This window comes from Bufo bufo, chromosome 5 (genome assembly GCF_905171765.1).
Source record: "Bufo bufo chromosome 5, aBufBuf1.1, whole genome shotgun sequence".
Classification (NCBI taxonomy): Eukaryota; Metazoa; Chordata; class Amphibia; order Anura; family Bufonidae; genus Bufo; species Bufo bufo.
Window position 1 is genome coordinate 144,645,238 of NC_053393.1, and position 23,916 is coordinate 144,669,153.

The 23,916-nt window shown below is 43.4% G+C and overlaps 1 protein-coding gene across 1 annotated transcript in view; it reads left to right on the forward strand.

The window, feature by feature from the left end:
* Positions 1–23,144, forward strand: part of LOC121001435 (ras-related protein Rab-10-like) — a 63,670-nt gene extending 40,526 nt beyond the window's left edge. The window contains exons 5-6 of the mRNA XM_040432499.1: positions 16,802–16,903; positions 21,979–23,144. Coding sequence (XP_040288433.1) covers positions 16,802–16,903; positions 21,979–22,059 — 183 coding nt within the window. The 3' untranslated portion in view covers positions 22,060–23,144. The remainder of the gene's footprint in view (positions 1–16,801; positions 16,904–21,978) is intronic.
* Positions 23,145–23,916: the final 772 nt, after the last annotated feature.

Here is a 23,916-nt window from a genome sequence, read left to right on the forward strand (position 1 = left end):
ATGCCAAAACAGATGATCTGGAGAACAGGTCCAGAAGGAATAACCTGCGGATTGTGGGTATGCCAGAAAAGACGGAGGGGGATAATGCCACAGAGTTTGTGGAAAAATGGTTGCATTAGCTATTTCATGAGAAAGGTCTATCCTCCCTATATGCGGTGGAGCGGGCGCACAGAGTCCCCATGCGGCCGCTTCCGCCAGGCAGACCTCCCCGTCCTATACTGGCGAAGATCCTGCATTTTAAAGACCGGGACACTATCCTGCGGCAATCAAGGGACAATGAAGAGATGGTCCTGAATGGGGTTAGTGTCCATATTTCCGGATTATTCCAACGAAGTGCAGCGGAGGAGAAGTAGATTTATGGATATAAAGAAAAGGCTGAGAGGTCTACAAGTCCAGTACGCTATGCTGTTTCCTGCTAAACTGCGTGTGGTGGCATTGGGATCCACCAGATTTTTTGAAGATCCGGAGGAGGCGGCGCAGTGGCTGGACGTCCACGAGCGACAATTGAGAAGTGGAGCCCTGGACACTTGAAGGAGACAAGATATGGTTTCTTATGTTCACTTTATATATGCATTTGCACTCTAAGGTTGCTTTAAATGTTGCATCAGTTAAGGAGTGTACTATGTAATGCTACCACATGGTAGATCCTGAGGAGGGACCAGGTGGTCGAGAGAGTAAAATGTATTTCTCAGATGTGGGGAGGATTCTCTACCTGAGGAAATGTGTTATATATAATCTGTTATGATTGTTGTATGTTGGGGGGCAAGGTGCTCTCGGATTGCCCTGTTTTAATGAGTGACGTTGATACCAAAGGGACAGTGATCCCAAGTTACAGTAATCTGATTATGAGAGGGAGGGAGGGGGGTGGGGGGGTAGGGAGAAAGTTGGGGGGATGGGATAAGGTCTTGAACTATGAGCAGAAGGAATCTGAGGGGGTTGTGAGTTTCAAGTATGGTTTGACGTTTTACCATGTCACAGGTGATTAGAGTTTTAAGCTGGAATGTGAGAGGAATGGCAGATGCACGGAAGAGACAGTGTGTTTTTCAATACTTGGGGCGGTTTCAGCCGGCTATATGTTGTCTTCAGGAAACGCATCTGATTGGAGATAATTTACACTGGATGAGTAAAAATTGGGTGATCCATGCATTACATTCAACTCATTCCTCTCACTCTAGAGGTGTAAGTATGATTGTGCATAGTAGCATTAGGTATTAAAATATGCAGGAATGTGTGGACGCGGATGGTAGATATGTGTGTGTAAGGTGGATGGAATACAGGTGGTGCTGGTGTCTGTGTACGTGCCTCCGCCGTTTGCTTCCCCATTGATAAGAGAGATTATGGACTTTGTGGCGGACTTCCCTAGAGTGCCCTGGCTATTGGTTGGAGACTTCAATTGCACGCTGAATGACTCCCTAGATAGATGCCGGGTGGAAGGAGCAGGTGGTCTACCTGGGAGTGCGGCTCTCAGGAATATTATGTGTGAAATCGGTGTATATGATGTATGGAGACTGCGTAACCCTGATAAGCGTGAGTACTCGTGCAGATCAGCCACGCATCACTCGTTATCGCGTATTGATTTGGCCCTTGTAAATGATATAATGCTGCCACTGGTTAGGGATGTTGTCTATCATCCTCGGTCGTTGTCTGACCACTCTCTGGTGCAGATTGACTTGTGCCTGGGGGTGCTCAGACAGGGACCTAGGCTGTGGAAATGTAACTCACATTGGCTGAATGTGTTAGGTGACCTGTCTGGGATCTCTCTGGAGATTAAGGAATTCTTTGCTATAAATACAGGGACGGCTTCGATACCGGGTGTCTGGGACGCCATGAAAGCATTCCTGAGGGGAGTCTTGATGAAAGAAATCAGCAAGCACAAATCTAGGTCTAGGGAGGCGGATGTTAAGGCGCATGTCCTAGTGGCTGAGGCGGAGAGAGAGTTTAGTAGGTTCCCCACCCTGATGAATAGTGAGGCACTGGCGGTAGCTCAGGAGCAGCTGAGGTGTCATTTAGTGCAGGCCGCAGAAAGAAAGAAGTTTTTATCGTCAGAGATCCTTTGAAGAAGGCGAGAAGGTGGGTCATCTGTTCTCTGTGGTCTCACAGGCCCAGAGAGGCTCCTCTTGTATTCAGGAACTGAGAGATGACATGGGGAATAGTATTCGGGACACGAAAGGAATATTAGATATTCTAAAAAGTTTTTATGTATCTCTATATGCTTCAACCGGCTCTAGTTCTGAGGAGGCTCTGAATGATTTCCTAGGGGAGGCACAGCTATCAGCGTTGTCAGAGGAGGATAGAGAAAGGCTGGAGGAGCCGATTTCGATTGAAGAACTGGAAGCTGCGCTTGGGGATATGGCAAATGGTAAGGCGCCTGGAGCTGATGGCCTCCCAGTAGAGGTGTACAAAAAGCTGCAGGGGATATTACTTCCTGAGTTACTTAGGCTGCTGGAGCACTCGTTGGAGGCAGGTTCGCTACCGCATTCGATGCAGGAAGCTATAATTGTGGTTATACCTAAACCTGGAAAGGATCCTAAAATACTGGATTCCTACAGACCAATTTCGCTTCTCACGGCTGATGTTAAGCTCCTGGCGAAGGTGTTGGCGAACAGGCTGTCCAAAGTGATTCTGACCATAGTACACCCGGATCAGACGGGTTTTATGCCTGGGAAATCGACGGCTATTAATCTCCGTAGGCTATATGCTAGTTTAAATATTCCGGCGGATAATTGTGGAGACAGGGCCTTGCTTACTCTCGACGCCGATAAGGCGTTTGATAGTGTGGAGTGGAGTTACTTCTGGGGGGTCTTGAGAATCATGGGTTTTGGAGCGCGGTTCATTCAGTGGGTAAAGGTCCTGTACTCTAGTCCTAAGGCGAGAATTAGAGCTAATGGAGGGTTGTCAGATTGTTTTGCCCTTGCCAGGGGCACCAGACAGGGATGCCCATTGTCGCCCTTATTGTTTGCCCTTGCAATAGAGCCGCTTGCGGCGTATATCCGCTTATCAACTAATATAGAGGGGTTCAGATATGGAGGGTTGCACAACAAAGTGGCTATGTACGCTGATGACACTCTGCTTTTTATGGGCGATACTGGTGCGTCCCTGGATGCAGCCATGGCACTGATTGACAGATTTGGTGGATTCTCTGGGCTTCAGATAAATTGGCAAAAATCCTCTTTGATGCCAATTGATGGGCAGGCCCTGTCAGGCAGACAAGTAGATAGTCGGGTTCCTTGGGTGGATAAATTTAAATACTTGGGACTGTACATAACACCTAGACTGTCGGAATTTGAGGACCTTAATTTGTTCCCGTTGCTGGCTACTTTCAGGCTAAAGGTGAGGTCATGGTGTAGGCTCTTCCCCTCAGTGGTAGGTAGAGTGAACCTCTTAAAAATGGTTATGATGCCCCAGTTGCTCTATGTATCAAACAATGCTCCCGTATGGATCCCCCTTGATAGATTTAAGAAAATTCACTCTATATTTAGGGATCTTATATGGAAATATGGTCAGGCTAGGATTAAACTGGAGACATTGCAGTACCCTAAGTCGGAAGGGGGCTTGGCTGTTCCTAATGCATGGATTTATTTTTTGGGCTTCCCAATGTCAGCATTTTAAGGGGTGGATTGGTTCCCAGGGGCCGGATATGACTGGACAGTTATTGCAGCATTGGTTGGGCAGTCGTGATCTCATGGGAATTTTGGAAGGGTCAGGTATTCACGCTGGGAGGGAAAAACTCCCTCTTATAGAACTTATGAAAAAAGTTTGGGCAAAGGTGAAACAGTTGAGAGGTGTAGGTGGAATCAGTGAACTTTCCCCTATTAGAGATAATCACCTGTTGCCTGAATTTCTCGCCATGCCAGGACTTCGGAACTGGGAAACTTATGGAGTGACGAGAATTGGCCAATTATTGGAGGGTAAGATATGTAAGTCATTTCAGAATCTGCAGCAGGAATTCAATATCCCTAGGGGATGGTTCTATAAATATCTTCAAATAAGGCATGCCCTGGAGGTCACACTGCGGAAAGGATGTGTGATAGCCCAAATGGAGGTGGTTCATAAGCTTGTTCTCCCGACTGGGGGGGGGAAGAGGGCTGATATCACAGGTGTACGCTCTTCTACTTGATAAACTCTTAGAGGGGTTTCCGCTCTCAAGAATGAAGAAATGGGAGGCTGACTTGGGGGAAATGTCTAAGGATAAGTGGGATGATATATTGGAAGGAGTCCCCAAGGTGTCCTTGAGTGAACAGGGCAAACTGTCCCAACTATTTATCATACATAGAGTGTACAAAACACCGGTGTTCCTAAAAAAGATTGGAGTAAGAATTGATGACAAGTGTCCAAAGTGTATGGAAGATGGTGCGGATTTGTTACATATGCTTTGGTCTTGTCCAGTAATTGGTAATTATTGGGAGGATGTAAGGAATATGATTAATAGCAAAATGACATTGAAAATTCAAAAAGATCCCAAGGTGTGTGTATTGGGGTATGTATCTGAGATTGGAGGGACTGAATCGGTCAAAGTGGCTGTGGGGAGGTTGTTGTATGTGGCCAGGAAGTTGGTGGCTATGAGGTGGATCCAGGGAAGTCCGCCTATACTGGGTGAGTTTGAACGGAAGGTGCATGACATGTTGATATTGGAAAAAGGGGTGTATGTGAAGAGAGGGTGTCCTCAGAAGTTTGACAAATTGTGGAGTGATTGGTTATCTCATACTCATGTGGTTATATAGGCTCGGGTGGATTCAAGACTAGTTTACAGGGTGGGGAGGTGGTAGGGGGGGGGGGGAGGGGATTTGAGATTGTTAGGTCTTATGCAAATTCCTTGTCTCAATATTTGTTTCTACAAGTGTACCTGTTATGTTTGGATTCATGATATAATTGTATGTTGATATTTTTACAGATATTGTTGTACACTGATTCCACATGGTGGATAAAGCAAGAAAAGACAATGTATTGTTTTTGTAAAATCCTGCATTTATTGATTTAATAAAAACGATTTGATTTAAAAAAATAAAGATCTCATCCCGAAAAAAATGAGCTCCTACACAAGACAGTCACCCAAAAAATAAATTAAACTTTGGCTTTTAGAAGAATCTTTTTTTTTTTTTTTTTTAAATACTTTATGTGAAACTGAAACAAATAACCAAAAAAAGTTGTCATATTTGGCATTGTCGCGTCTGTGACAACCTGCTCTATAAAAAATACCACATGATCTAACCTGTCAGATGAATGTTGCAAATAAAAAAAATAAAAACTGTGCCAAAAGAGCTATTTCTTGTTACCTTGCCTCACAAAAAGTGTAATATAGAGCAACCAAAAATCATATGTACACTAAAATAGTACCAACAAAACTGCAACCCTATCCCGTAGTTTCCAAAATGGGGTCATTTTTTTTGGAGTTTCTACTCTAGGGGTGCATCAGGGGGGTGTCAAAAAACCAGTCCAGCAAAATCTGCCTTCCAAAAACCGTATGGCATTCCTTTCCTTCTGCGCCCTGTCGTGTGCCCATACAGCAGTTTACGACCACATATGGGGTGTTTATGTAAACTACAGAATCAGGGCCATACATAATGAGTTTTGTTTGGCTGTTAACCCTTGCTTTGTAACTGGAAAAAATGGATTCAAATGGAAAATCTGCCAAAAAAGTGAAATTTTATCTCTATTTTCCATTAATTCTTGTGGAATACCTAAAGGGTTAACAAAGTTTGTAAAATCAGTTTTGAATACCTTGAGGGGTGTAGTTTGTAAAATGGGGTAATGTTTGGGTGGTTTCTATTATGTAAACCTCACAAAGTGACTTCAGACCTGAACTGGTCCTGAAAAAGTGGTTTTTAGAAATTCTGAAACCTTTCAAGATTTGCTTCTAAACTTCTAAACCTTGTAACGTCCCCAAAAGATAAAATGGCATTCACAAAATGATCCAAACATGAAGTAGACATATGGGGAATGTAAAATAATAACTATTTTTGGAGGTATTACTATTTATTATAAAAGTAGAGAAATTGAAATTTGGAAATTTTTCTAAATTTTGGGGAAATTTGGTATTTTTTTTATAAATAAAAATTGTTTTTTCGTCACATATTGTACTTCATGACACTGGTAAAATGGAGTAAAAAATAATAATTTTTATTTATAAAAAAAATACCAAATTTCCCCAAAATTTAGAAAAATTTCCAAATTTCAATTTCTCTACTTTTATAATAAATAGTAATACCTCCAAAAATAGTTATTATTTTACATTCCCCATATGTCTACTTCATGTTTGGATCATTTTGTGAATGCCATTTTATCTTTTGGGGACGTTACAAGGTTTAGAAGTTTAGAAGCAAATCTTGAAAGGTTTCAGAATTTCTAAAAACCACTTTTTCAGGACCAGTTCAGGTCTGAAGTCACTTTGTGAGGTTTACATAATAGAAACCACCCAAACATTACCCCATTTTACAAACTACACCCCTCAAGGTATTCAAAACTGATTTTACAAACTTTGTTAACCCTTTAGGTATTCCACAAGAATTAATGGAAAATAGAGATAAAATTTCACTTTTTTGGCAGATTTTCCATTTGAATCCATTTTTTCCACTAACAAAGCAAGGGTTAACAGCCAAACAAGACTGTATCTTTATTGCCCTGACTCTGCCGTTTACAGAAACACCCCATATGTGGCCGTAAACTACTGTACGGCCACACAGCGGGGCGTAGAGTGAAAGGTGCGCCGTTTGGTTTTTGGAAGACAGATTTTGCTGGACTGGTTTTTTGACACCATGTCCCATTTGAAGCCCCCCTGATGCACCCCTAGAGTAGAAACTCCATAAAAGTGACCCCATCTAAGAAACTACACCCCTCAAGGTATTCAAAACTGATTTTACAAACTTTGTTAACCCTTTAGGTGTTGCACAAGATTTAATGGAAAATAGAGATACAATTTCAAAATTTCACTTTTTTGGCAGATTTTCCATTTTAATATTTTTTTTCCAGTTACAAAGCAAGGGTTAACAGCCAAACTCATTATTTATGGCCCTGATTCTGTAGTTTACAGAAACACCCCATATGTGGTCGTAAACCGCTGTACGGGCACACGGCAGGGCGCAGAAGGAAAGGAATGCCATACGGTTTTTGGAAGGCAGGTTTTGCTGGACTGTTTTTGTCCCATTTGAAGCCCCCCTGATGCACCCCTAGAGTAGAAACTCCAGAAAAGTGACCCCATTTTAGAAACTACGGGATAGGGTGGCAGTATTGTTGGTACTAGTTTAGGGTACATATGATTTTTGGTCGCTCTATATTACACTTTTTGTGCGGCAAGGTAACAAGAATTAGCTTTTTTGGCACCGTTTTTTTTTTTTGTTATTTACAACATTCATCTGACAGGTTAGATCATGTGGTAATTTCATAGAGCAGGTTGTCACGGACGCGGCGATACCTAATATGTATACAATTTTTTTAATTTATGTAAGTTTTACCCAATGATTTCATTTTTAAAACAAAAAAAAAGTTTTTGTGTCTCCATAGTCTAAGAGCCATAATTTTTTCAGTTTTTGGGCGATTATCTTAAGTAGGGTCTCATTTTTTGCGGGATGAGATGATGGTTTGATTGGCACTATTTTGGGGTGCATATGACTTTTTGATCGCTTGCTATTACACTTTTTGTGACGTAAGATGACAAAAAATTGCTTTTTTTACACCGTTTTTATTTTTATTTTTTTACGGTGGTCACCTGAGGGGTTAGTTCATGTGATATTTTTATAGAGCCGGTCGATACGGACGCGGCGATACCTAATATGTATACTTTTTTTTAATTTATGTAAGTTCTAAACAATGATTTCATTTTTGAAACCAAAAAAATCATGTTTTAGTGTTTCCATAGTCTAAGAGCCATAATTTTTTCAGTTTTTGGGCGATTATCTTAAGTAGGGTCTCATTTTTTGCGGGATGAGATGACGATTTGATTGTTACAATTTTGGCGTACATGCGACTTTTTTGATCACTTTTATTACCTTTTTTGGGAAGTAAGGTGGGCAAAATTTCAATTTCATCATAGTTTTTTATTTTTTATTTTTATGGCGTTCACCGTTCGGGTAAAGTAACATGACCGTTTTATAGATCAGGTCGTTACGGACGCGGCGATACCAAACATGTGTAGGGAATTTAATTTTTTTCATTTTTAATCAGTGATAAATGTGTTTTTTTATTTTTACTTTTTTTTCACTTTTTTTACTTTTTTTTTGACCCAGACCCACTTGGTTCTTGAAGATCCAGTGGGTCTGATGTCTGTATAATACAGTACTGTACTCTATATAGGGTACTGCACTGTATTTTACTTACACTGAACAGATCTATGCTTTCAGCATAGATCTGTTCAGCACCATGGACAGCAGGACGCCTGAGAGGCGTCCTGTTGCCATGGGAACCTTCCCCGTCTGCTCAGAACTTCGCAGACGGGGAAGGGTGAGGAGGGGATCTGTCGGGGGGCTGTCTGGGGGCTCTCTCCCTCTCCATCGGGGGGCTGCAAAGGCACAGCAGCCCCCCGATCGGAGAGGGAGGGAGCTCCCTGAGCTGTTAACCTTTTCCATACAGCGGTCCGTACGGACCGCTGTATGGAAAGGGTTAAACGGCTGACATCGCATCACCGATGTCAGCCGTTTATACCAGGGTGCCAGCACTTGCTGGCACCCTGGTATACCCACTCTACACCAACGATTATTCAATAGGAGGCGGGCGGGGGATCGCGATCCCGCCTGCCGCACCGCCCGCCTCCCGCACCGCCCCCACCGCCCGCATCTCCCCCCCCTGCACCTCCCACCGGGCTAAAATCGTTCAGAGGTGCAGGGGGGGTGATAAATATATATTTTTGCCACAGTAAAGTTTCTGATCGCCGCGGTCAGGGACCGCAGCGATCAGAAACTGCAGAAAGCGCAACAAACCGCAGGTCTGAATTGACCTGCGGTTTGTTGCGATCGCCGACATGGGGGGGTCACGGGACCCCCCCGCGCATTTAGCCGAGGTGCCTGCTCAATGATTTGAGCAGGCACCGGGTTCCGATCACTGCCAGCCGCACGGCAGTGATCGGAACAACACATGACGTACCGGTACGTCATGGGTCCTTAAGGACTCGGGAAACATGCCGTACCGGTACGTCATGCGTCCTTAAGGGGTTAAAGGGATTCTGTCATGAGATTTGAGCCCTATAAGCTAAACATATGGCCAGGTCCGTACTAATAACATGAATCCTAAACTGCCCTTATTAAACCTGCTTGTGGCTCTATTAGCCCAAAGAACTGTTTTTTATAAGCGGTCACTCACCTACCTAAGGTGCCCAAGGGGTTTTACGTTAACCCAGGGTGCCCGCCCGCACCCCTCGCCGTCTGGTGCCCAGCGCCGCCTTCCTCACCTCAGCCCCGCCTCCACAATCCTCCCGTCCCTCTGCTAGATCCGGCGCCTGCGAACTAGGTTCAGCCTGATGCGCCGCGGACTCCTGGCAGCGGCTTCGTTGAGCGAAGTGCGCATGCGCCGCCATCAGGTTATACCTAGTGCGCACGTGCGGGATCTGGCTGAGGAGAGCGGACAACTTCGGAGGCGGCGCTGAGGTGAGGTAGGCGGCTCTATTGAAAAGGAGGGCGGCGATTTCTAGTCGGAAGGCAGCTGCAGCCGGGCACCCTGCATGATGAGACATCCCCTTGGACACATTTGGTACGTGAGTGACAGGTTATAAAAACCTGTTTTATATGCTAATAGAGCCACAGGCACATTTAATAAGGTCAGTTTCGGATTCAGGGTATTAGTAGGGACCTGGCTAAATGTTTAGGTTATAGGCCTCAAATCTCATGACAGAATCCCTTTAACCACCTCAGCCCCCATAGCTTAAACACCCTGAAAGACCAGGCCACTTTTTACACTTCTGACCTACACTACTTTCACCGTTTATTGCTCGGTCATGCAACTTACCACCCAAATGAATTTTACCTCCTTTTCTTCTCACTAATAGAGCTTTCATTTGGTGGTATTTCATTGCTGCTGACATTTTTACTTTTTTTGTTATTAATCGAAATTTAACGATTTTATTTGCAAAAAAATGACATTTTTCAGTTTCAGTTGTAAAATTTTGCAAAAAAACGACATCCATATATAAATTTTGCTCTAAATTTATTGTTCTACATGTCTTTGATAAAAAAAAATGTTTGGGTAAAAGTTATAGCGTTTACAAACTATGGTACAAAAATGTGAATTTCCGCTTTTTGAAGCAGCTCTGACTTTCTGAGCACCTGTCATGTTTCCTGAGGTTCTACAATGGCCAGACAGTACAAACACCCCACAAATGACCCCATTTCGGAAAGTAGACACCCTAAGGTATTCGCTGATGGGCATAGTGAGTTCATAGAACTTTTTATTTTTTGTCACAAGTTAGCGGAATATGATGACTTTTTTTTTTTTTTTTTTCTTACAAAGTCTCATATTCCACTAACTTGTGACAAAAAAATAAAAACTTCCATGAACTCACTATGCCCATCAGCAAATACCTTGGGGTGTCTTCTTTCCAAAATGGGGTCATTTGTGGGGTAGTTATACTGCCCTGGCATTCTAGGGGCCCAAATGTGTGGTAAGTAGTTTGAAATCAAATTCTGTAAAAAATGGCCGGTGAAATCCGAAAGGTGCTCTTTGGAATGTGGGCCCCTTTGCCCACCTAGGCTGCAAAAAAGTGTCACACATGTGGTATCTCCGTATTCAGGAGAAGTTGGGGAATGTGTTTTTGGGGTGTCATTTTACATATACCCATGCTGGGTGAGAGAAATATCTTGGCAAAAGACAACTTTGTATAAAAAAAATGGGAAAAGTTGTCTTTTGCCAAGAGAAAGGCGTCTGCCAGGACATAGGAGCTCCGCCCAACATCCATACCCACTTAGCTCGTATGCCCTGGCAAACCAGATTTCTCCATTCACATCAATCGATGTGGATGAATAAATCATTGCCGGGATTTTTTATTTATTTTTTTATATACAAAGTGTTTGCCAAAGCATAGGAACACCGCCACCGCCTCAGCTCATATGCCTCGGCAAACGTATCTTTTACTGCAGAGGAGAAATCTCGTCTTGCAGCGCCGCATACACCGACTTGCGTGTAATCTGACAGCAGCGCAATGCTTCTGTCAGAATGCACATCAGTGCTGCAGCTAGTCGATCGGTTGGTCCACCTGGAAGGTAAAAATAAAAGCAAAAAACAGGCCGCAACACAATAATTTTATTAACTTTGGAAGAAAACATATGAACATTAACCTTTTTGCTTACTGGTGTTTTTTTTTTTTTTTTTTTACCTTTATAGAACAAACCTCTCCTTCCCCATGGGTCAATGTGCAAAGCGCAAATCGCCCAAAGATGTGGCGAAGTGCGTTATGCACTTTGTCCCATGTGAAAGGAGACGTTTGCAGCAGCTGTGAGTGAATGGGCCCTAATATCCCTGTGTGCCTGTCCTGGTGAGATGTGATCCCTATGCTAGGTGTACCTGTGTGTGGTACTTCCGGAAACACTCTCCTAAGCATAGGGCAGGGTGGTCAGGACAGAAATAGCGGGTGTCACGCCTTATTCCACTCCTGCTACAGACACGACATCTTTTTCGGGGTGACGGTTGGGTTGAGGTACCAGCAACGACATTGGGGAAATGTCGCTCGTGTAGACGGCTAACTACACTGGTGGATGGGGCCACGGAACCTTCTGGATACAAGAGGTTCTCGATGATCTCTTCCTGGAATTTGAGGAAGGATCGTGTTCTCCCATCCTTACTGTAGAGAACAAAACTATTATACAGAGCCAATTGAATCAAATATACAGACACCTTCTTATACCAGCGTCTGGTTCTGCGGGAAACTAAATACGGAGACAACATCTGGTCATTGAAGTCCACCCCTCCCATGAGCAAATTATAGTCGTGGACTGAGAGGGGCTTTTCAATGACACGGGTTGCTTGCTCAATTTGGATTGTCGTGTCTGCGTGAATGGAGGAGAGCATGTAAACGTCACGCTTGTCTCTCCATTTCACCGCGAGCAGTTCTTAGTTACACAAGGCAGCCCTCTCCCCCCTTGCAAGACGGGTGGTAACGAGCCGTTGGGGGAAGCCCCGGCGACTAGGTCGCACGGTGCCACAGGCGCAAATCCGTTCTAGAAACAAATGCCTAAAGAGGGCCACACTTGTGTAGAAATTGTCCACATAAAGATGGTACCCCTTGCCGAATAAGGGTTACACCAAGTCCCAGACTGTCTTCCCACTGCTCCCCAGGTAGTCAGGGCAACCGACCGGCTCCAGGGTCTGATCTTTTCCCTCATAGACACGAAATTTGTGGGTATAGCCTGTGGCCCTTTCACAGAGCTTATACAATTTGACCCCATACCGGGCACGCTTGCTTGGGATGTATTGTTTGAAGCCAAGGCGCCCGGTAAAATGTATTAGGGACTCGTCTATGCAGATGTTTTGCTCTGGGGTATACAAATCTACAAATTTCTGGTTGAAATGGTCTATGAGGGGCCGAATTTTGTGGAGCCGGTCAAAAGCTGGGTGGCCTCTGGGACGGGAGGTGGTGTTGTCGCTAAAATGCAGGAAACGCAGGATGGTCTCAAATCGTGTCCTGGACATAGCAGCAGAGAACATGGGCATGTGATGAATTGGGTTCGTGGACCAATATGACCGCAATTCATGCTTTTTAGTTAGACCCATGTTGAGGAGAAGGCCCAGAAAAATTTAAATTTCGGAAACTTGGACTGGTTTCCACCGGAAAGGCTGGGCATAAAAGCTTCCCGGGTTGGCGGTTATAAATTGTGTGGCATACCGATTTTGTTTCTGCCACAACTAAGTCTAAGAGCTCCGCAGTCAAGAACAGCTCAAAAAATCCCAGGGCCGAACCGATCTGAGCCGTCTCAACCCGAACTCCAGACTGGGCGGTGAAAGGGGGAACTAATGGTGCGGCTGAAGTTGGTGACTGCCAATCAGGGTTTGCCAGCACCTCAGGGATTCTAGGGGCTCTACGGGCCTGTCTGTGCGGTGGCTGCGACGGGGTAACTACTGCACGTGCCCACCGTACCAGCTTCAACTGCCCTTCTGGTGCTCGCTACTTCACCATGTTGTACGGCAGTGCTGGTACTAGGTCCAGGAAGGGCTGCGCTGCTGGTGTATGCCTCACCACGTGATCCGGCAGCGACAGCCCCACTCTGCTTCTCTTGAAGCGGATCCTGCGCAACCTGTGGTCTAGCGACACGGGGCCGGGTACGCCTGGTGCTATCAGGGACCTCAGCCTCCTCGTCCGAACTTTGGGTCAGAGAGCCACTGCTTTCTACAGGTTCATATTCTGACCCGCTAGATTCGTCAGATGAGGGTTCCCACTCCTCATCCGACTGGGTCAGAATCCTGTAGGCCTCTTCAGAAGAATACCCCCTGTTTGACATTTGGACTACTAAATTTAGGGGTATTCCCTGAGACTACCCAAGAAAAAAAGCAAGCCTGTCTTACAAAGGGGAGGCTAGCGAAGTACCGGAGGCCGCTGCAGTTGATAAAAAATATCAAAACTGATTTTTTTATCGCCGCAGCGCGTGTAAAGTGAATGTGCAGTGATCAAAAAATATATATTTTTTGTCACTGCGGCGGGGCGGGCGTGGGTGAACGCACGTGTGGGCGACCGATCAGGCCTGATCGGGCAAACACTGTGTTTTGGGTGGAGGGTGAGCTAAGGTGACACGAATACAATTATAGATCTGACCGTGATCAGTTTTGATCACTTACAGATACTATAAAAGTACAAATGCTGATTAGCGATACGCTAAACAGCGAATAAGTGACTGCGGTGGGCTGGGCGCTAACTGATCCCTAAACTACCTAACCAAGGGACCTAAACTATCCCTAAAACCTAACAGTCAATACCAGTGGAAAAAAAAGTGACAAAGGGTTAATTGGGGTGCAGGGGAGTGATCTGGGGCTAAAGTGTACTGTTGGTGCTACTCACAGTTCAGTCTGCTCCTCTGCTGGATCCAACCGACGAAAAGGACCAGCAGAGGAGCAGACAAGCCATATAACAGATCATATTTACTAATATGATCTGTTATACGGCTTGTGATTCGTTTTTTTGAAAATCGCCAGCCTGCCAGCCAATGATCGTTGCTGGCAGGCTGGTGACGAACTTGTACTTTAACTTTTGCCGGCCCGCGATGCGCATGCGCGGGCCGGCTCTGACCGAAATCTCGCGTCTCGCGAGATGACACACGGATGCGTCCAGGAGGAATGAATCAACCACCTTCCGGACGCATCCGTGCGTTAGGCGGTCGGGAGGTGGTTAAGGTGAAATATGGCCGTGTCCTTAAAGGAAACCTGTCACCTCTACTATGCTACCCTCACTGAGCGTTTCTAAATGTTCATTGTGTTACCCTAAACATTTAAATTACACTTTTAATTTAATTTGCAGACGAATTCAATAAGTATTATGCATTTTTGTACTTCCCGCCTTTTATGCAGATTAACATGAGTCATATCTTACTTGTGTGAACAGAGAAGATTCATATTTTCAAGCTCTGACTCCTCTCAGGTTAATTTGCATACAGTGGGGGAAATAATTATTTGACCCCTCACTGATTTTGTAAGTTTGTCCAATGACAAAGAAATGAAAAGTCTCAGAACAGTATCATTTCAATGGTAGGTTTATTGTAACAGTGGCAGATAGCACATCAAAAGGAAAATCGAAAAAATAACTTTAAATAAAAGATAGCAACTGATTTGCATTTCATTGAGTGAAATAAGTATTTGAACCCTCTAACAAAAAAAGACTTAATACTTGGTGGAAAAACCCTTGTTTGCAAGCACAGAGGTCAAACGTTTCTTGTAATTGATGACCAAGTTTGCGCACATTTTAGGAGGAATGTTGGTCCACTCCTCTTTGCAGATCATCTCTAAATCCCTAAGGTTTCGTGGCTGTCTCTGTGCAACTCTGAGCTTGAGCTCCCTCCATAGGTTTTCGATTGGATTAAGGTCCGGAGACTGACTAGGCCACTCCATGACCTTAATGTGCTTCTTCTTGAGCCACTCCTTTGTTGCCTTTGCTGTATGTTTTGGGTCATTGTCGTGCTGGAACACCCATCCACGACCCATTTTCAGTTTCCTGGCAGAGGGAAGGAGGTTGTCGCTCAGGATTTCACGATACATGGCTCCGTCCATTTTCCCGTTTATGCGAATAAGTTGTCCTGTGCCCTTAGCAGAAAAACACCCCCAAAGCAAAATGTTTCCACCCCCATGCTTGACGGTGGGGACGGTGTTTTGGGGGTCATAGGCAGCATTTTTCTTCCTCCAAACACAGCGAGTTGAGTTAATGCCAAAGAGCTCTATTTTGGTCTCATCAGACCACAGCACCTTCTCCCAGTCACTCTCTGAATCATTCAGGTGTTCATTGGCAAACTTCAGACGGGCCTGCACATGTGCCTTCCTGAGCAGGGGGACCTTGCGAGCCCTGCAGGATTTTAATCCATTGCGGTGTAATGTGTTTCCAATGGTTTTCTTGGTGACTGTGGTCCCTGCTAATTTGAGGTCATTAACTAACTCCTCCCGTGTAGTTCTAGGATGCTTTTTCACCTTTCTCAGAACCATTGACACCCCACGAGGTGAGATCTTGCGTGGAGCCCCAGAGCGAGGTCGATTGATGGTCATTTTGTGCTCCTTCCATTTTCGAACAATCGCACCAACAGTTGTCACCTTCTCTCCCAGCTTCTTGCTAATGGTTTTGTAGCCCATTCCAGCCTTGTGCAGGTCTACAATTTTGTCTCTGACATCCTTGGACAGCTCTTTGGTCTTTCCCATGTTGGAGAGTTTGGAGTCTGCTTGATTGATTGATTCTGTGGACAGGTGTCTTTTATACAGGTGACTAGTTAAGACAGGTGTCCTTAATGAGGGTGACTAATTGAGTAGAAGTGTCTAACCACTCTGTGGGAGCCAGAACTCTTAATGGTTGGTAGGGGTTCAAATACTTATTTCACTCAATGAAATGCAAATCAGTTGCTATCTTTTATTTAAAGTTATTTTTTCGATTTTCCTTTTGATGTGCTATCTGCCACTGTTACAATAAACCTACCATTGAAATGATACTGTTCTGAGACTTTTCATTTCTTTGTCATTGGACAAACTTACAAAATCAGTGAGGGGTCAAATAATTATTTCCCCCACTGTATGTATCAAATCGTTTTTTTTTACACTATAAAAGCACACAGAGCTATGGGGACTGGGTATTGCGGATGTGCTAGCGGCCATCTAGCAGCCCATGTCCTCAGCACTGTACACTAAATCCAGGTGACAGGTTCCCTTTAAGGGGATACATTTAATTACTAATTCCTTCCACATTTGTTCTGATGGAGGCAGCAAGTTTCCTCCTTCTGTGTTGGTGACATGCTTGAAGGGGGCTGACTGTCTGGCTTAGTTCATAAGCTAAGCCAGTCCTCTTCTCTGCATCAGCCATAATGGTGAAGGAGACTTGCTTTGCTAAGGAGCCAGACAGCCAGCCGCCTCCAAGCACGACACCTAAACATTGCCCTTCAGGATATACAGAGAGGGAGATGAATTGCTCTGCCAGCGTTGGAACAAGTGTGGAACTAGAATTTCCTAGACCTCGGAACCAGCAATGAAATTGGGACAATGGTGCAGATTTCATAGTTTAAAGTATATTAGTATTTTTTATTAATTTATATTTGCAGACCAACCAAAGAACTTCTTAGGTTTCTGATCAACCCCTTTAAATAAAAAAAACCTTCAGATTTTCAGAGCATATACCCTGGTTTCCTAACATGTTTTTGTTGTTTTCTAGCTGGCTTGGGAATATGGTATACCGTTTTTTGAGACAAGTGCTAAGGAAAATATCAATATTGAGAAGGCTTTCCAAATGTTGTTAGAGACCATATATGCAAAGGTGAGTTTTATCCTAAAAATGTTGAAAACTGAATTAATTTCTGATTTAATTAAAGGGGTTCATTTAATTGGAAATGGCGGTTATTAAGATACGTAAAAAGGTAAAGTCTGATCAGCTCACCTTCTGTTGGTGCTCAGGATCAGGGCCAACTATGGGGACTTCAGAGATTCACAATACAAAATGTGATCCAGCACTCCATATCACATAAAACTTGACTTTTAACCATCCACTTAAAAGCAAGAAACAGCAATGTCCAAAATACAGAAACTTCAAATGAACTTTTTTCAGATGTGTTTCTGACCCATACGGGACCTTAACAACCTCCGGACCGCCTAACGCAGATTCGCGTTCCGGAGGTGGCAGCCCTGCGCTCAGTGACGCATATATGCGTCATCTCGCGTGAGCCGAGATTTCCTGTGAACGCGCGCACACAGGAACGGAAGGTAAGAGAGTGGATCTCCAGCCTGCCAGCGGCGATCGTTCGCTGGCAGGCTGGAGATGTGATTTTTTTTTTAACCCCTAACAGGTATATTAGACGCTGTTTTGATAACAGCGTCTAATATACCTGCTACCTGGTCCTCTGGTGGTCCCCTTTTGTTTGGATCGACCACCAGAGGACACAGGTAGCTCAGTAATATGTTGCACCAAGCACCACTACACTACACCCCCCCCTGTCACTTATTAACCCCTTATTCACCCTTGATCACCCCTGATCACCCCATATAGACTCCCTGATCACCCCCCTGTCAGGCTGCATTCAGATGTCCGTATGATTTTTACGGATCCACTGATACATGGATCGGATCCGCAAAACACGTACGGACATCTGAATGGAGCCTTACAGGGGAGTGATCAATGACGGAGGTGATCACCCCATATAGACTCCCTGATCACCCCCCTGTCATTGATCACCCCCCTGTAAGGCTGCATTCAGATGTCCGTATGTTTTTTACGGATCCACTGATGCATGGATCGGATCCGCAAAACACATACAGGCGTCTGAATGGAGCCTTACAGGGGGGTGATCACCCCATATAGACTCCCTGATCACCCCCTGTCATTGATCACCCCCCTGTAAGGCTGCATTCAGATGTCCGTATGTTTTTTACGGATCCACGGATACATGGATCGGATCCGCAAAACACATACGGACATCTGAATGGAGCCTTATAGGGGGGGTGATCAATGACAGGGGGGTGATCACCCCATATAGACTCCCTGATCACCCCCCCTGTCATTGATCACCCCCCTGTCAGGCTCCATTCAGACATTTTTTGGGCCCAAGTTAGCGGAAATTATAATTTTTTTTCTTACAAAGTCTAATATTCCACTAACTTGTGTCAAAAAATAAAATCTCACATGAACTCACCATACCCCTCATGGAATCCAAATGCGTAAAAATTTTTAGACATTTATATTCCAGACTTCTTTTCACGCTTTAGGGCCCCTAGAATGCCAGGGCAGTATAAATACCCCACATGTGACCCCATTTCGGAAAGAAGACACCCCAAGGTATTCCGTGAGGGGCATATTGAGTCCATGAAAGATTGAAATTTTTGTCCCAAGTTAGCGGAAAGGGAGACTTTGTGAGAAAAAAAATATATATATCAATTTCCGCTAACTTGTGCCAAAAAAAAATAATTTCTATGAACTCCCCATGCCCCTCATTGAATACCTTGGGGTGTCTTCTTTCCAAAATGGGGTCACATGAGGGGTATTTATACTGCCCTGGCATTCTAGGGGCCCTAAAGCGTGAGAAGAAGTCTGGGATCCAAATGTCTAAAAATGCCCTCATAAAAGGAATGTGGGCCCCTTTGCGCATCTAGGCTGCAAAAAAGTGTCACACATCTGGTATCGCCGTACTCAGGAGAAGTTGGGCAATGTGTTTTGGGGTGTCATTTTACATATACCTATGCTGGGTGAGATAAATATCTTGGTCAAATGCCAACTTTGTATAAAAAATGGGAAAAGTTGTCTTTTGCCGAGATATTTCTCTCACCCAGCATGAGTATATGTAAAAAGACACCCCAAAACACATTGCCCAACTTCTCCTGAATACGGCGATACCACATGTGTGACACTTTTTTGCAGCCTAGGTGGGCAAAGGGGCCCACATTCCAAAGAGCACCTTTCGGATTTCACAGGTCATTTACCTACTTACCACACATTAGGGCCCCTAGAATGCCAGGGCAGTATAACTACCCCACAAGTGACCCCATTTTGGAAAGAATACACCCCAAGGTATTCCGTGAGGGGCATGGCGAGTACCTAGAATTTTATATTTTTTGTCACAAGTTAGCGGAAAATGATGATTTTTTTATTATTTTTTTTCTTACAAAGTCTCATATTCCACTAACTTGTGACAAAAAATAAAAACTTCCATGAACTCACTATGCCCATCACGAAATACCTTGGGGTGTCTTCTTTCCAAAATGGGGTCACTTGTGGGGTAGTTATACTGCCCTGGCATTTTAGGGGCCGAATGCGTGAGAAGTGGTTTGAAATCAAAATCTGTAAAAAATGGCCGATGAAATCCGAAAGGTGCTCTTTGGAATGTGGGCCCCTTTGCCCACCTAGGCTGCAAAAAAGTGTCACACATCTGGTATCCCCGTACTCAGGAGAAGTTGGGCAATGTGTTTTGGGGTATCTTTTTACATATACCCATGCTGGGTGAGAGAAATATCTTGGCAAAAGACAACTTTTCCCTTTTTTTTTTTTTATACAAAGTTGGCATTTGACCGAGATATTTATCTCACCCAGCATGGGTATATGTAAAATGACACCCCAAAACACATTGCCCAACTTCTCCTGAGTACGGGGATACCAGTTGTGTGACACTTTTTTGCAGCCTAGGTGGGCAAAGGGGCCCACATTCCAAAGAGCACCTTTCGGATTTCACCGGCCATTTTTTACAGATTTTGATTTCAAACTACTTACCACACATTTGGGCCCCTAGAATCCCAGGGCAGTATAACTACCCCACAAGTGACCCCATTTTGGAAAGAAGACACCCCAAGGTATTCGCTGATGGGTATAGTGAGTTCATGGAAGTTTTTTATTTTTTGTCACAAGTTAGTGGAATATGAGACTTTGTAAGAAAAAATAAAAAAATTCTAGGAACTCGCCATGCCCCTCACGGAATACCTTGGGGTGTCTTCAAATGCCAACTTTGTATAAAAAAATGGGAAAAGTTGTCTTTTGCCAAGATATTTCTCTCACCCAGCATGGGTATATGTAAAATGACAACCCAAAACACATTGCCCAACTTCTCCTGAGTACGGAGATACCACATGAGTGACACTTTTTTGCAGCCTAGGTGGGCAAAGGGGGCCACATTCCAAAGAGCACCTTTCGGATTTCACCGGCCATTTTTTACAGATTTTGATTTCAAACTACTTCTCATGCATTTGGGCCCCTAAAATGCCAGGGCAGTATAACTACCCCACAAGTGACCCCATTTTGGAAAGAAGACACCCCAAGGTATTCGCTGATGGGCATAGTGAGTTCATAGAAGTTTTTATTTTTTGTCACAATTTAGTGGAAAATGAGACTTTGTAAGAAAAAAATAAATAAAAAATCATCATTTTCCGCTAACTTGTGACAAAAAATAAAAAGTTCTATGAACTCACTATGCCCATCAGCGAATACCTTAGGGTGTCTACCTTCCGAAATGGGGTCATTTGTGGGGTGTTTGTACTGTCTGGGCATTGTAGAACCTCAGGAAACATGACAGGTGCTCAAAGTCAGAGCTGCTTCAAAAAGCGGAAATTCACATTTTTGTACCATAGTTTGTAAACGCTATAACTTTTACCCAAACCATTTTTTTTTTACCCAAACATTTTTTTTTAATCAAAGATATGTAGAACAATAAATTTAGAGAAACATTTATATATGGATGTCGTGTTTTTTGCAAAATTTTACAACTGAAAGTGAAAAATTTCATTTTTTTTGCAAAAAAATCGTAAAATTTCGATTAATAACAAAAAAAAGTAAAAATGTCAGCAGCAATGAAATACCACCAAATGAAAGCTCTATTAGTGAGAAGAAAAGGAGGTAAAATTCATTTGGGTGGTAAGTTGCATGACCGAGCAATAAACGGTGAAAGTAGTGTAGGTCAGAAGTGTAAAAAGTGGCCTGGTCATTAAGGGTGTTTAAGCTATAGGGGCTGAGGTGGTTAATCATAGACAACGTGAACCCTGAAGTGTAAGGGGATTTAAGCTGCGCAGTAGGATGCACCCTTAAATCACCACATAGAGAGTTAAAAGCAATAATTACTATAAGCCAGTAATTTAGAATTAAATCAATCATGTGAATGATATGTCTAACATCAATATCCTTCTGTTTAATAAAAATCTTTTTGGATCTCCGCCCCTCGAAGTTTCAATGCCCAAGAGCCTGAGACTTGTCATGCCACCTGCATACACCTGTCTGAAGTGGTTTTCTAACAAGTGGTGCATGCAATATACCGGTATGTTAGATTACATGCTGTGCACACAATGCGGTATATTACTTTTCTAGTGCTGCATTCACACATCCGTAAGTGGTTTGCGCAAAACACGGTTATCAGACGGGTGCATGCGGCATCATGGTGTGGACCTTTTGACTTCAATGCGTCCTTACTCCACATGTTGCCGCTAAGTATTGGACATGTTCTATCTCTTGTGGCGAGGCTGCATGGACGCGGAAGCATAAGGAAGCCCTTCTTATATAGAACATCTATGCATATTTAAACTGGTTCTCCAATCCCTTGTAAAATAAAAGATGATCAAATGTTGTAAAATAACAAAAAAGCAGTATTGACCTCTTCAGTTCCCCACTGATTCAATGCAGATGGTCTGTGGTCCACCTCTGGTGTTTCTTTACAAGCTGAAGTGCCACGAATCCACTTGCAATAGAGCATTTGCTTTTCCTCTGTTTTTTGGACAGCTCCTTTAAAACTCCGCTCTGGCCAAGCTCTACGTTGTATGGAGCCCTATTATTCCACCTGTAGCTGTCTGAGACTGTGCCTCCGTATGTACTGTATCTGAGTTTTCAGTTTTGGTCTGAACTTTCAGCTTAAAATGTTTCTTTTTCAGAGGTCGTCCGTATTAGTCACTCAAAATGTGGTGCACTTGAAAAAACCGAGGAAACCTTCATCCTGTATGAGTTGCAGGTGATCGAGAGTCAAAAAACGGTGTGAATGCACTTCAAGAAAGATCCCGATCTACAACATCATGCAGTATTTTGTGGCTAAACACTGGAACAGATGTCAGATGTACTGTATATATCCAGTGTAGTATGTACACAGTTACAAACTAACCGCTGCACTGACAATTGCTTGTGTGTAGATGTACTATATTTTATATATATGATATATTTGTGTTTGTGTGTACACTATTATAATGCTGTGTTAAAGTGAACCTCTACCTTAGCTGTAATTTTCACATTTGCTGGTATAACACCTGCCTACAGTAGGACATACACAGCCCCCAATATGAAGTGGTCCTTAATAGTATATGTGGTGTCCTCGATGCTAGACACCACATAAGCCCTGGTCAAAACTTCCTTTGCTTTAGGGCTCATGCACACGAACGTATTTGTTGTCTATGTCCGTTCTGTTTTTTTGCGGCCTGTATGCGGAACTATTCATTTCAATGGGGCCACAAAAAAAAACCTGAAATTAATCAGTGTGCATTTTGTATTCCGCAAGTTCGTTCTGCAAAAAAACAGAACATGTCCTATTGTTGTCCGTTTTGCACAGGACAGGCATTGTTACAATGGATCCGCAAAAAATACAGATGTAACACGGACGTCACACGGATGTCATCCATTTATATATTTTTTTTTTGCGGATCTGTGTTTTGCGGACTGCAAAATACATAAGATCGTGTGCATAAACCCTAAGGAAGTTTTCTGGGAATGTGAGCAAGACTTGTTTCCTCCACTTGCAGAGATGTCTAGGGGGGGGTGAGAAGGAAGGGCCTCACTTCACTACACTCTTGCACTTGCATGTGCTACATATTGGTGAGTGTTCCGGTCAGGCTGCCCAGTCACTATGGCAGGATAGGCAGGATCACATAAATACCATATGTTGTAGAGCAGTGTAGTTAGTAGTGAGGCTCTGTTCCCTCAGCCCCCTAGGTTGCTCTGCAAGTGGAGGCGGTTAGTCCTGCTCACATTCTAGGACAGATTGCTGGTGGCCATTTTAAATCATTTCTGGTGGACCCCTTTAAATTCAAATAAGCGGGATGAATCAAGAGAATTAGGCCTATAAATAAATACACACATATATATATATATATATATATATATATATATATATATATAGAAGACAAAAATCGGACTGCACTCCAAGCGTATCTTCAAAAAATGTGTTTTATTCACCCATTAGGTGGCAAAAGCGACGTTTCGGCTCAAGCATGAGCCTTTCTCAAACTTGAGAAAGGCTCATGCTTGAGCCGAAATGTCTCTTTTGCCACCTAATGGGTGAATAAAACACATTTTTTGAAGATACGCTTGGAGTGCAGTCCGATTTTTGTCTTCTATAAGTGGGTAAGCACCTTTTTACCGTACTTGGACATTGCACCCGTCTATTTTTCCATACTTCTCAGGGTGGTGCTGCCAGTGGTTTCTTATATTATATTATATTATATTATATTATATATATATATATATATATATATATATATATATATATATATATATTTATATATATATATATATATATATACACACACACACGCACTATAAAAAGTCTACACACCCCTGTTAAAATGTCAGGTTTCTGTGATGTAAAAAAAAATGAGACAAAGATAAATCATTTCAGAACTTTTTCCACCTTTAATGTGACCTATAAACTGTACCACTCAATTGAAAAACAAACTGAAATCTTTTAGGTGGAGGGAAGAAAAAAAATATAAAAATAGAAATAATAAAGTTGCATAAGTGTGCACAACCTTAAACTAATACTCTGTTGAAGCACCTTTTGATTTTATTACAGCACTCAGTCTTTTTGGGTATGAGTCTATCAGCAT